The 15,029-nt window shown below is 35.3% G+C and overlaps 2 protein-coding genes across 3 annotated transcripts; both read left to right on the forward strand.

Annotated features, from left to right (window-relative positions):
- Window positions 1-3,065: 3,065 nt before the first annotated feature.
- LOC143471188 (uncharacterized) lies at window positions 3,066-8,059 on the forward strand. Of its 2 annotated transcripts, none has more exons than XM_076969580.1 (4): window positions 3,066-3,148; window positions 5,064-5,187; window positions 5,345-5,477; window positions 5,775-8,059. In XM_076969580.1, exons 3-4 carry the CDS (start codon window positions 5,449-5,451, stop codon window positions 6,190-6,192), a joined length of 447 nt encoding a protein of 148 aa, XP_076825695.1. In that variant the 5' UTR covers window positions 3,066-3,148; window positions 5,064-5,187; window positions 5,345-5,448; the 3' UTR covers window positions 6,193-8,059. The 2 variants fall into 2 exon arrangements, with proteins under 2 accessions (XP_076825695.1, XP_076825694.1); XM_076969579.1 differs by lacking the exon at window positions 3,066-3,148 and adding an exon at window positions 3,875-4,065.
- A 4,403-nt stretch (window positions 8,060-12,462) lies between these two features.
- On the forward strand, window positions 12,463-14,147 carry LOC143470611 (uncharacterized). Its single transcript, XM_076968860.1, has one exon. The coding sequence runs from the start codon at window positions 12,573-12,575 to the stop codon at window positions 13,749-13,751; it is 1,179 nt and encodes a 392-aa protein (XP_076824975.1). The 5' UTR covers window positions 12,463-12,572; the 3' UTR covers window positions 13,752-14,147.
- The last annotated feature ends 882 nt before the right edge of the window (window positions 14,148-15,029 follow it).

Below are 15,029 nucleotides of genomic sequence, written 5' to 3' on the forward strand. Positions count from 1 at the left end.
GGGTTGCCATCGGTCTTAACTCAAAAATAAGGACGACTGGAAAACAAAAGACGAATCGAATACCACCTTAAACAGTGCACAACAGGAGAAAGCAACCAATTTTTCTAAAAAAAAACAAGACACTATCTGCATTTTCTTAATTTTGGTATCACTTTGGTACAAAATGGTATGCTAAAGGTGCTAAAGCGAAATGGTATGTAAAAAACGAACCCCTGCTCTAAAAATCATTAAATAAGTCATCATCATCATCATAAATCATCATCTTAAACTAAGGACAAATCTTAGAAATAAGGACGGTATCGCAACCCTGGGTTTAGTTTCGAACGTTCCAAAAAAAACTACAAACTAGCTGTTAACAGGGCATTTTAACGACAATTCTACGCTCAAAATTTGATGTCCGACCTATACTTTTAGCGGCTGTTAGTAAACTACATGGTAAACTATAAATGTCGGATGTCGTGCCCAACACGAACTGCATTACACCGAACCCAGCGCTCTACAGTAAATCACTACGCCACTTAGCGGATTTTATATCGTTACTGGTTACAGTTGACAAAGCGCACAGCATCCACAAGGTGGCATCCGTCAGTCATTATAGGCTGTTGACTGACCCAGTAACACTGTAACATTAGATGTGGTACTGTATAGTTTTTTATTGCTGGAGCAAATAATATTTGCAGACTACTACATACTCTCTTAGTAAACGTTTGTTATGTCTTAAATAGGTCTACATAATCATGCCCAAAATTGAATGCTAACTCTTTACCGATCTATGCAAACATAGATATTAGGTCTCTCTTGGCAACCCGTAAACGGCGGTGTACGCATGCGCACAGCACGGTTTCACTTCCTCGGTGGATTTGAGTGGGCTAGTTAGTAGTTAAAGCGTGCGTAAAGTTTAAACACTGCTTTGTTATCTACGCGGGCGTTTGTTATCCTTAAATTTTTGTAACTAAATAACGATCAATATTAAACGATAACATCACCTTTATCGGTAATAATAGTAAACGGTAATAACCGCGCCAACAAGACTTAATGGTGTGCCATCTTTGGCATCACGGACAAAATGCACCAATAGTACAACGACACGCTTGAGTACCGGTGCTGAAATTTTTCATGAAGTAGTTTAACAGCTGAGCAACTAAGTTTTCAATAGCAAATTTCATTTGATCCACAGGATTCTGTGCGTGTCCCCTATGTTTTGAAAAAGTTGTAGTCTAATCTCATGACTAACTGATCAACATTACAAGCCGTTTATGAAATCACATATCTCTTTGTTTTATTACAATTGCTGCTTTTCGTATAAACTGAGTAGTCAGTTTTCACAGATTTAGGAGACAAGGCATTCACCATACAACAAACAAGAACTTTTACCGCCTTTAAAATTTCTTGCTTCTTCATTTCTTTGGTTTGTTTGTTGAAACAGGTTTCTACATTTTCTGACAACACTAGGTTGATCCCAAAGCCGTGACGCAGCATTTTATAATCACGCAATATCTCCGAGTTTGGCAAGTATAAACGAAAGCGATTTGTGGAAAACGCATTTGCAAATATTTTTTACGTTATAAGAAAATGTACGTTAATTCATGTTGACGTTTTTGTATCTATTGTTTTCGTTCCAATTCAGCAAAATTCTGAATTGTTTTGGGCTAAACAAGTAAACACAGTATATGCCAGCAGAGATACTATACTACAGGCAAGTGCATAAAAAGCAGTTTTTAAATGTTTAGATTTAATGTATAATTAAACAGTAAATACTTTGCTTTATTGAAAATTTATTGTGAACCTTTATTGTGAAATAGAATATGCAAAGCACTTGTTATGAATATCTTAAATTTTATAGTTTTGCGAAGTTCTCTTGTTAGTTAGTTCTTGTTTGTTTGTTTGCATTCAAACAAAATCAGTTTTGTGACCATTTGGGGTTGGGTTGGGGTGAAACAATCGCCATTATGGTTAAGAAGAAGGCGCGTGTCTATCAATACGCAATGGAAATTTACTACAAAATTTCTGGTCTTTGAGCGATGATATTTGCACAGTCGGCTCCCTACAGTTTTGGAGCAATTTCTATGACAAACATATGTGCTATGATACAGTGGTATACCAGGTGTATACATCATATGGACTTGTTCTGAATTGACATGCTCCTGTGTTGTGTTCACTTTCTCACCACATTGCTCTTTGTGACCACATCAGCCCAAACCACATTGAGACAAAACACATGGCCACGAAAACTGCATTGCCTTTGATCGTATCGCTTAGTGAAAAGCAGTAAGCAACCGAAAGCTAAACTTGTAGTGTAACTCATTAAATAAAAACCACGGAAGCGAAGCCGTAACTAACGTGATAATAAGAGTCAAGTCAATCTTTCTTTTGAAATAAATGTTCTTGTATAGCCAGGTTGAATCACACTACAACACAAGATTAGGTTTCAGAATAACATCCAGTGGGTACTTACCGGGTTTAAAAGGGCTAAATTGGCAATGAAATGTTTTTTATTAGACCTTTCATCATCTTATTCGATCAAAGAAAAGATTGTCATACGATCCATCATAAGTAGCATATCTACTTTGAAGTTTGCCAACAACAGTTGTAACCAGGCAATATCACGAGGCCTGCCGATTTGATCAGCATAAGCAAACAATGTGTCCGTAAGTCATCAAGCATTCCGAAAGTTCGAAACCCAGCTATAAAGTGCTTTAATTATAAGTAGGCGATAAAACCAATTAATTCGTAAGATAGAAGACATTCCACAGACTTTGCAAAAACTTGGTATAATTTGAAATGAGGATATTTTGTGAAAATGTGCGGTTGAAGTAAACGAATGCACGCCTACGCCAAGATCACGTCTTAAGGAACTATTATATTTTAATTTCTTCCCATTTAGGCCTTACAATGTATTTACTTTACGCCTAATCGATGAACATAATGCTGTAGAACAACACATCCATTTTTATTTGTTAGTTTTAGGGCCAAAGTCAAAACGACGATGTAATATTGGATGAACCATTGTTGACTATCGGCCTTTCCCTACGAGACTAATGTTTTATGAAGCTTAGCAGTGAATTCAAGCGAAGAATACTCTTCCGAAAGTGCAGTACAAAAGTTATGGAAAATTACTGATACGATTACCAGGAGAACGTGTTCCAAGGTACGGTAACTTGTTGTGAACTACTGTCATCTGATATTTCTTTGTTCTCTAGTTGAGAGTATTAAGTGAGCCACATAGATACTTTTCAATAATGGGAAGAAATTTTTGTTCAACGGTAGCATATAAATACACTGTCTGCAGGTGCGGTATCTCTCTGTTAGCCTTGACGTTGAGTCAAAAATACTGTCCGTGTCGTCAGTTGAGGTTTCGTTTATATCGACAGTAAGCCAGACAATAAGATGGTGTTGTGCAATTGTAATAACTAATAACTGTTGTAGGGCAGCAGTATAACATGAAAAAATTGAACTTAAGCAGTCATTTGGCCAAAGAAGTTGTAGTAGATAGTAGTAATGTTTACTAAACAACGTAATACCTTTATTTGCATTGCGTAATCGCTTGTATTGAACCTATCTTACAACTTTAACATTGCACCATAATAGAATGACAACACTAAATTGCACCTTTTTTCTGTTGTCATCTACCACGTGTTCATTGTTTATTTGTTAATGGGTTATCTGTTTGTATGATTTTTGTCCAAAATAGACAATTATAAAAGTGTCGGACACAGCTATGTCAGGTTCTATTTCATCACCGCTTCTGATGTGAAGGGTAGGCTGGTGGTTAGATCACTGCAAAAAGCATGATCGTTTTTTTGCTAGAATAGTTGTGAATATATTGACAATTAAGGTTTTGGGAATGACCCGCTCTTAGAACGAATATTACAGCTTAAACAATAAATATGTTGTTATTATTTTCGAAAAAAGAAGCGTACAAATATAATTTATTTCTGCTGCAGGTGAAGTCAAACGCTTGCCAAAGTTTTTCATGAAACCTTTTTTCCATTCAACAATAAACTAACGGTTTAATATTTAACCTGATGTTCTACAAGATAGTGATTGAGACAACACAGTAGATTGGTAGGTACTAAATTCTCATTATGTAAAGAGATGCGCTTCATTGCATTCGTTGGTGTTGAATTACGGGATCACGTCAATTGACCGTGAACAAATTCACCGGCGACAATTGGTCGTGGTAAACTGACCGGCAACAAATTGGCCGGCGACACAAATCAACCGCTACGCATTTTATTTTTATTTTTTACGCAAATTAGCATTGTTGTTTATTCAAATTATATGATTTAAGTGATAATATGATTTAAGGTCAGTAGGTTCTAGGTAAATTTACGTCACGGTTAGTTGTCCCCCGGTCAGTTGTCCCCGGTGAGTTTGTTCGCGGTCAATTTCCCACGGTTAATTGTCGTGGAACCTTGAATTACATTCATCGATTTTGTGACTAGACATAACGCGGGGTTTTCCCAGCTGTCTGCGGCCAGACAATAAGAAGTGTGTGACGAACTTTTCATAATACGAGCAATTTACATTATCGGTCAGCTAACAAATGCTAAGAGTTTCGTAGATTGCTGTTCTGAAACAATTCGTATATTGCGTAGAGTTTAGACTAGCGGTGATGTCGCTGTCATGTAAATGTTTTACAGCCTGACCAACGATGATGTTTTAGGTACTCTTTGCTACTAGTTCCATGATACGATAACGATAGAGTGGCATCATAAAATTTTGTGATACCTAATTACGACATATGTGTAATTTGTTACAATCCTGAACATATTACATATGCAAGTCCATCGAATTTTTGTTGGTAGCTAGTCAGTTAAGTGTAAGCCGACTAAGACTGTACGATGTAGCCTACAGTGTTAAACATAATAATGATAGCGTTTTTTATCTTTGTTTATACTGTGGTGATTGGATTCCTGGTGTGAGATGCTGTCGTCAATATGGACAGACTGATTAGATTTCCGAGCAATTTTTTTAACCTTTAAAGTCATGTGTTATGAAATTTGCAATATTGCTATTTTGATTACTATTATCTAAAATAATTTTTTTACTAAATTTTGCAGTTTTAACGTACTTTTTCTGCTATGTCGCGTCTGTCTCCTCTTATGAAAACCCCAGTATCCGGTTTATACAACATTGACCCAAGTGAATATAAAGAACAAACGTAGCGGCCACTGTTTTTGCAAGGTTTGTCTTTAGATTTATTGCATATAATTATATATGTAGTATAGTGCGGCATTTATAACTCTGATTATTCTTTACTATCAAAATTGCGACTTGTAAGTGACTTAGTTAGCAATTCATAAATTAATTCACTTTCCAATTTGCTGTAAATTTGTTTCAGGTTAAACGACACTTCTTGTGTTGCTGTCCTTGCACCAACACCTGTACTCCCTAATTGTTGCGTTCCACTGCACAATTGTCAAGTGTCGCTCTTATTCGGCCGAGATGACGATACCTTGCGAAACACGAGAAAGGTAAAAAGTTTAAACGCAATGTTTCATATCCTTTGTGTAGATCTATCTATCATTGCTGTAAGTTTTTTGAAAAAAGATTTTGGTGTGTGTACGTAAGCTGTTGCGTGTTTATGTGCGTGCGTGCGTGCTCCCTTTGAGCCGTTAGATTGCTCAATCACGCGTGAAACAAACAAAAAGTGCTTAATACCGTGGTGGTTTTTACTCACATGAGCGCTTTATTAATACGGTCATGGCGTAATTGTTACCAATGTCTCAATCATTCACCAGTTGACCGAATCCCATTTGTTATTTGCGCAGAAAATGCGACGTCGCACAATGCGAAGAGGCAGCAAGCGTGAGGTACGCGTCATGTCACCACCAGGTGTGCATTGCTCACGAAGATCCAACTTTCGAAGCTTGTGTCGTCTGCTCCGCTCCTCAACCTTTGCTCGAGGATCCAGAACTACTTGACTCCTCCTCCTCTGAGCTCAGTGAGCACGATGAAGATGATCCGGCCGACGTGTCGTTGCCCGGAAACGACGATGACGTTAATAACGCTGTAGAAATCGATGACGTAATTGAGCATCAACCTCCAAACGTCCGCGTGGCGATTCAAAGCTTCATTGCGTTGACAGAAGACTTGCAAGTTGGTCAGCCATTAGACGACACAATCGACGAAGAAAGGAAAGACGGTGCTCGTTTTCCACAGCAATCTCCCGAAGAGGAAGAAAACTAAAAAAGAACAGAGCACGGAACCACATGTACAGACGACAGTTATCACAGATGAAATTTTCTTACCAACCACTTTTACATAAACTTATACGTTGACCTATTCATGTCAATTGATTATTACAGATCATTATCTTTTTCAAACTGAACCGATACCAGCATCAGGTTCTTGATCAACCTTTTACAATCGTGCAGACATTTCAACCGGCTGCAATTACGTCATCAAACCAAATCATTGGGGTATGGTTGGAAGTTTAAAAAGAGAAGAAGGGGTCATCATATTTTCATAATACATTAAATCAAATGATAGTTTCAGTAGTTATACGTGTAACTTTGATAGGACCCGGTAAAATTTTGGGGATTTTTTTCATTTTATAGATCCATTCACGACTTATTAGGATAACGATATTATTCATTTTTTGTAAATTTCTCTATATATCTCTGTATTATCTCCATCTCAATAGTTTTTGTTACTTGTATATGTAATAGCTAGGGCCATTTTTATTTTGACCCAAAAAAAGTTTTTTTTGACTTTATTTTTATCAAATTTTGACTTTATTTTGACCTAACGAAATTGCTTATTTGTAGAGGCCACAGTTCTTCCTCCTGTTACCCAAACATAATATTTTGTCAATTTCAGACCCAAACGTAATATTTTGTCGAAAAGTCAAGGTGTTTTTTGGATTATAAAAAGTGCGTCGTGTTTTTTGGCGATAGATTTAGGTAGCTTGTGTTATTTTGTCCTTGTGAAAAGGGCACTTTGCCTCGATTTTCTCCGCAATGGTAAATTCTAATAAACAGCAAATTAAACAGGGATGAAGTAATGTAACCCTTCACGCGGCTTTAAAGAAATCACTACAGAAAAGTGTTTGAACTTATTTATTGTAATACAGCATCATGTAATTTTTAACAATTTCAGGCTTGAAATTTCTGTCTTTTCTCAATAGCTTTTCGAAATAAGTTACTGCTGATCCAATTGGGCATTGTGACTTATTTCCTGCTTTTATGGGTTAATATGGTTTAATTGTGTCGCAGTTCCTGATTTACAATGCTTTCACGAGGATTTTTACAAAAATTACTCTCAAGAAACACAAAAACTTTGTCAAAAACCATAATTTGACAAATTTTGACTTTATTGAAAATTTTGACTTTATTATAAATTTTGACTTTATTTTGACCTATAAACTTCTTAGAAACAATCCCCTAGGTGCTGAAAACAACTTTATTCTTTGATTCGTGGTCAGACGAGGTCCTTAAAAAATTTTGACTTTATTGACTTTTGCGGGCCCTAACTAATAGCATATTTTCTGAATCAATAATTCCCACGATATCATAATATTGCTGGCTGCATCATTCCATTTTTAATTCATTGCAATACAGTGTATTTCGTAACATGATCCATCACAAAATTTTGCTTCAGTGCATATTGATTTGTTAACATATTTGATGATATTACTATCATCTATTTCCAATATCACCCCATGGCTTTCCGTAATGAATTCCCAAACTAATCCCCCATCGTCTGCTGTGTATTATTGGACAAAATTGAGTGAAGCTTGTGGAGAGTCGAAACAAATTTGTTGCACCAAATCGCTAGAATAAGAATAAAGGACTGAGGCAATAATCGAACCATGTTGGCCTTTAAATAAATATCATCAACAAATCTGTTTCTACAGTAGTAATGTAGCCATATTGTAGCCACCTGATGTTTGTACCGTATATATTTTTGTAAAATCTCTTTCAAATAGGATTCTTTGCACAGAAATAAGCCAGTGACATATCTTTAACTGTGTGTATTTTTTTTATTTAAAAAGTTGTATGTAGCAAACGGAAGTATTTGCTTGTATATGGTCATACAGTGATTGCAAACATAACATCTACACATGCATGATTAATGTTCGGTGTAATGTACATACTGGGCTTATGCGATGGCAAAAGAGCTGAGTCATTAAGTGAAAAAGGATATCTCAACTGCTCTTTGTCAACACCAAGTGATCAATTTTATTATAATTTCCAAAGCATGTTTAAATTTCACTGAAGTATCGTTATTGCTATAGATTTGCAGTAGGACGTGCTTTGATTATGTTAATTTGGAAATTAAGCCTAGCTAGTGACATACTTTAGCTGAAGACTTAATAATCTCTTTAAATTTTATATTTAACCCAAACAATCCAGCTAGTGAAAATGTCATAAAGGTTGCAATTTTAACAAAAACTTGAACGCTTTTAGTGTGCCGTATATGGCAGTACAGTTTTCTCACATACACATTCCAATTTTTTGTTGTTATTTTGCCGCAGTGTATTAGTTTAAATGGGAATCAGAAATTAAAACGAATGTAAAACATGTAAAACATAAACGAATGAACGCATAAACGAATGTAAAACAACTAGAACTTTACTAGTCAAAATACACATGATACTGACAAGAAAAAGAATTAATTTAAGTTTTTAAGCCAGTGGTTTTTCAATTGTATACCGCTGCACATTAGTGCGCAGTGTCGGTTTCAAAAGTAGGCCTACCTCTATTTATATTCAACTCTTTTAAACATGAGAACACTTTCAAAGATGATATAAGCTACTGAAAGATACATTATAATACGACACGGGCTCAAGTAACTTACAGCTCGGCCTTTGGCTATTTGTTAAAGTGGCACTAGTAAAATTAATGCTGTTATATAGCCTACATATAAAAGGCATAGACGGGTAAATCTGGATCTTATATAAACAGAAGCGTTGATAACACTGAACTGGAGCTTCCTTGTTGGTTCCTATACTTGTATTGCATAATTTTTCTCATGTTATTTCAATTTGCTATTCTTCTCTTTGAAATACTGTTCACTTGCACTTGTAAAGTATACATTAACTTGAATAGAATTTTTTCGAAACAAACCTAAACTGTACCATGAACAATGACATATTGTGTTTCCCAGGTGCAACCATAATATTATCATAATATTAAAATTGCTAAAGCTATATTTGTGTCATCCCTTTTCAAAACTTTGATTTTATTATCAAGCCAAAAGATATGAAAGTTAACTACTGCAGGTTATACGGATGTCATTAAACTAAAGTAAGCGCAAAATCGATGAAATATACAACGGAATTACAATAGCTTTGACGTTAAAAATGAAACAGAATATTTAAGATAACGTTGAAAAACTGCTTGAAAATTTCATCATTGCTATCAAGCTCTGGAAAAGGCGAATATGATTGTTGATGCAAGTAACAGGAAATCTATAAGTATTTCATATGCGTACAGTTTTCGTGCAAGTTGCACTGAGGTATCACTCTTTTAACTATCGTGTAACCTTGATTACACAAGCAATGAGACAACGTCATGAAACAATTTTGTTTTTTTTTTCTGAAAACTCGGTTTCGAACCGAATCTAAAATGAAGATTCGGTACACCTTTAATCTGAACAAATTCTTGGATTACTTCGTTGTAAACTTTGAATAAAGAGAATGCACCGTTTTCAAAATTTTGTTTGTTGAGAAATGAAGAAACGACAACTTTGCTTGATCTTCTTTCTCTGATTTCTATTGTTTTATTCTTTGATTTTCTTATCCCCGCTTTATTTTTTCTTGCCTGACATTTCCCCACGATTTCAAAGTTGTGATAGGACAATTGTGACCGGTACGCATGACATAATTGTGGCTGTTATTTCGTTGGTATAAACTGTCGTTTCGCCTGTTCTGTTTTCTATTATTACGTGCCACGTAATAGACTTGTTGATGGCTATAGCTATTTCTTATTTGAAGTCACGATTTATTTGGATTGAGTTCAACCACAGTTCTTGAGCCGTCTTTCTGTCGTTTATTCGTCGTGCTTGACAATAACAATTTAGTGTGAATAACAATTTTTGTGTGTGAACAAATGAACTTTCAAGATTAAGCAAACAAGGTTAGAAAAGAGAAATGTGAACACTGCACACGAAGCCACAAATTTCGTGCCAGTGTAAAAGTCGAACCTAACTAAAGATGAAGAAGGTGCAGCAAACTTTACACACCCTACAGACTCTTTGTTACTCCTATGGTTGCCAGGTTACGGTACAATCGTCTATACTCTATAGCTTTAAAAAGCGACTGCATGTTTGAGCATAAACGAAGGTTTTAGTATACGTGACCTATAGTCAGGGTTGCCATACCGTCCTTATTTATAAGATTTGTCCTTATTTTAAAGGTTAGTGTCTTAGAAAATATGTTTGTCCTTATTTCTAAGAAATGTCCTTATTTTCACTTTCGTCCTTATTTTTAGGGCGGATATGGGCACTTTTGTCCTTATTTTGGGCATTTTGTCACCTTACGATACCATTTTGTACCAAAGAGATACCAAAATTATGAACATGCAGATAGTGTCTTGTTTTTTTTGTTTTTTTTTTAGGAACATTGGTTGCTTTCTCTTGTTGTACACTATTTAAGGTGGTATTCCTCGTTCGTTTTCTAGTCGTCCTTATCTTTGAGTTGAGACTGATGGCAACCCTGCCTATAGTGAAACACTTGTTATGAGCAAACCTGTCATAACATATAACGGCATTTCTCTGGTATTGCCAAAATTTACTGTACACAAGTACACAGAGAATATAAGCAAATAATATACAAATTTATAGACAACAAGAAAGTTTTTTATAATAACATGTACTAATTTTATAATAATATGCATCTAGTTGTACTACCACATTACACAAAGTTACCATAACCTCGGCCTATCCAATAATTATCTTTTCAACGCCATCAGCACTCAACAGCAACCAACGAAATCAAATTCATTGTTTTGCGAGAAAAGTCGCTGTTAGAGGTGTACTTTGAAAACAATTAGAAGCACTCAAGTGTGACGAAACACCCGTGAATATTGTTGTTAGATTTCTATTGTAGAAGCTCATAAACTGAGGTCATAGTATGAATGCTTTGAATGCTGTCAACTTGTGTGTGGCCATGATGCAAATTATACTGTTTTTCATGTGAATATAACGAAATTTGAAACTAATAAACAATTAATAATTATAATTATTGTATTACGTAGTCATTCTGTTTGTGATTTTTACTTTGATAAAGCTTGATATTATCGAACAGGATTTGTTAATGATAAAATACTTGAATGGGTAAATACAACTCTTATAGTTGTATTGGTAGCAAGCAAAGGTTCGTAGCGCATCTGAAGTAGGCCTATATATCTATTATGTACAACAGTTTCCTATTCAAGGGGACAACTCAAGTATCCAACTGTTTCAAGTGGGCAATTCTGTCCACCGCTTTAGTGTGTGTTTATTGTGCGATCATTCACCGAACACAGTTTAGTAAACTCTTAGAGTTAGCTTTGGTATAGCTACTGTAATGACCGAAGCGTTTTTCAGATTATAGGATTCACGACTTATAATGTAAATGTATAGGTAGTCAGTATAATGCGCAGATTATGCTCGTTTATATAATGTAAGAAAGGTATTAGAGCAGTTTTATATATTTTAAAATTTTAGGGGCTGAACTATTGCGGCGACTTGTTTCACAAACCATTTTCGCCTTGTGAGAAAATGTGATGAGAAAACGCTACTTCAACGTTCAACGTGATGTAAATGTGAAATAGAAAATCGTTACGGTAACTCTTTGTATATTTTTTTTCTCATTTACCGTTTCTGCCTAATATGTGAGTACTCTGATATTAATATTTAGTTATTGATATAAAGTTATGAACAATTCTACAATAGTTACGTAATTCTAAAGTGGTAAACATAGCCAGTGAAATAGAAAATCTCCTTCGTGTTTAAGAAAGCAATTGTTTGCATTTTGTGTTGAGCGAGTTAATAAAGTTCTATGTTACACATTCCAAACAAGCATTCATAAACTGCTAATGGAGTGAGTGGTTTAAACTTTCTGGAAATCTTTATAACTTTCCGAGCTTTCCTATATTGAACATAAAGGCTTTATATAAAATACATTTTTTTGTATTAATTTCAATAAAATAGCAACAACAGCTGTTTGTACAAGTATATAAGTAATATAAGCAACGCAAGTTCTAATGTTTGCTATAAACGCTTGCTAAGCTGCTTAGCTTGCCACTGTTTCACCCGAAAAAATTGTGCATTTAAGTCTCTTATACAAAGTTTCTTTTTAACTTAACGTTAATTTTATAACATAGTAACTTAACCCGTACCTAAATCTAACTTCTAAATTAATTCTAACTGTAATTAAACACCAAATAACAAAAATGAAGTTTTTTCATACCAATTAATTATCCAACTTAATCGCCTATGGACAGCATGACCTACTTTTGGTGAATCAGTCAATCTCTTATGTTTTTGCTTTATCTTTATTTCTTACCATTACAGCAAATGAGTGATAGGATACTGATTGTTCTGAATAATTGACAGAATATAGTTACTTTAAAACAGTGGAAATGGATTCTTCCGATCTGAAACAAAAAACGAAAACTTTATCTTCCCTTGATGAAGACCTTAATCCCAGTGACGTAATATTCAGTGAAGATCAAGTATCACAAGTAACACGAAGTTATATTAAAAGTCAAAATGAAAGCCATTTAAAGAAGAAACCATTTCAGTGTCTAATTTGCAACAAAACAAGTGAATCCAAACATGCATTGAATAAACATTTTCGATCACATTTCAAGGACGGTCTTTGCAAGTGTAAATTTTGTGATAAAGATATCACGTTGAGTAACTATAAGCTCCATGTTCAAATCCATACCGGGGAAAAGCCATTCAAATGTGAGCAATGTGGAAAATCATTCACTCAATCAAGTAGTTTGCAAGTTCATTTGAAATGTCATTCTGAAGAAAAGCCATTTACTTGTCAAGTTTGTGAAAAATCATTTAAGTTGAAACAAACTTTGAAATATCACATTAGCACTCACTCAAATGATAAAAAGTATCCCTGTGATACTTGTGGAAAGCTGTTTGCTTCATCAGCTTCGGTGAAAAATCATATGAGAAGACATTTTCTCGTCCGTGATCATTCATATAAGTGTACGCTTTGTGATAAAACGTTCAAACAAAATTGCCTATTAAACACTCATATGTTAGTTCATTTTGGTAAAAAACCATATTCATGTGAAATTTGTGAAAAAGGATTTGCTGCAAGACGTTATATTAAACTTCATATGAAAACTCACACAGGTGAACGACCTCATTCGTGTAAAGTTTGTGGAAAAAGTTTTGCTTGGCCGAGCTTTCTACAACGTCATGAAAAAAGTCACACGGATTTGAAACCTCACACTTGTGAAATTTGCTCAAAATCATTTCGCCTGCTGGATCACCTACAGACGCATCTTGCCATACACACCGGGGAGAAAAATTATTCGTGTCAATTTTGCGAGAAGCGGTTCACCACTCGCCACCATGTAACAATACATATTCGAACGCATACTGGCGAGCGTCCTTATAGTTGTCCGTATTGCAATTACAAGTCGGCTTATAGCGGTAGTATGAAGGCTCACATCAGAACACACACTGGTGAGCGACCGTATGTTTGTAAAACATGTGGTAAGTCATTTGCGCAGTCGTATAGTTTAAAACGGCACATGGCAAAGAAACATTTGGAACATCAAATACAATCGTAAAAAAGATTTGTATTGATTTTTGAAGAAGTTACTCAAGTTTTATAAGAATGCTTGCTGTATGCCCGTATTAATGCACCAGGCCAAAATCTTCGTTGTAAGTTATATACAGTATATATGTAGCTATTGCGATACTTTTTATTGTGTATGTTTTTATTAAATTGTGTCATCATTTTCTGTTTAGTGAAAACTAAAATTTATAAATAAACTTTTTGTGCTTTAAACGTCGCTAATTGCTTATCATAACACCGTTAGTTTGTGAGAAAATTATACGCAATTTAAATCAATACTAGTTGTGGTTTTGGCATTGAATGAAAATCGTTTTGTTTGTGTCGGATTTGCTTTAATAACTTCGTATTAAAAGCTTTTCCTGTGCAACATCGAACATCAGTGCAAGGACTTAACACATTTAGGAGGCTAGATTTATCTCTGTACCTAAAAACCTTGAAGAGATAGCCTGGCAAATACGCCGTCGCCTATAAGCAGGGTATAAGCCATACCGTCCTTATTTATAAGATTTGTCCTTATTTTAAAGGTCCGTGTCTTAGAAAATATGTTTGTCCTTATTTCTAAGAAATGTCCTTATTTTCACTTTTGTCCTTATTTTTAGGGCGGATATGGGCACTTTTGTCCTTATTTTGGGCATTTTGTCACCTTACGATACCATTTTGTACCAAAGAGATACCAAAATTATGAACATGCAGATAGTGTCTTGTTTTTTTTGTTTTTTTTTTAGGAACATTGGTTGCTTTCTCTTGTTGTAAACTGTTTAAGGTGGTATTCCTCGTTCGTTTTCTAGTCGTCCTTATTTTTGAGTTGAGACTGATGGCAACCCTGCCTATAAGAGACGCCTGTGACGTAATACAGTAGCCAATAAGGTACCTGTACCCGTGTACCGAATGGCTCGGGTTCCAAATAGCGACTGTCAGAACAGCGACTATCAATAGAGCGACCACACGACAGCGATTCATTTAAAACAGCGACTGCCACAACAGCGACCTCACTTCTTTTATTAAATCCAAGGCTTACGCGCACACGCACTTCCATCCCCCACACCTCTCTACACACGTATGCACGCAGAAACAGGCAAATACTGCGTAGTGAAAGATTGAAACCAAAATGGACTTTAAAACAACATTTTATTTGGACTATCCACAGTCACATGAAGTCACATGATTTAAAAAGCAATAAAATAAAATAAAATAAAAATGCAATAAAAATCAAGACACGTTTATTTCTAAATTGCGAGCAAGGGCTCGAAGGAACTGCCGCAGATCATAC

The sequence above is a fragment of the Clavelina lepadiformis genome, chromosome 9, assembly GCF_947623445.1.
Source record: "Clavelina lepadiformis chromosome 9, kaClaLepa1.1, whole genome shotgun sequence".
NCBI lineage: Eukaryota > Metazoa > Chordata > Ascidiacea > Aplousobranchia > Clavelinidae > Clavelina > Clavelina lepadiformis.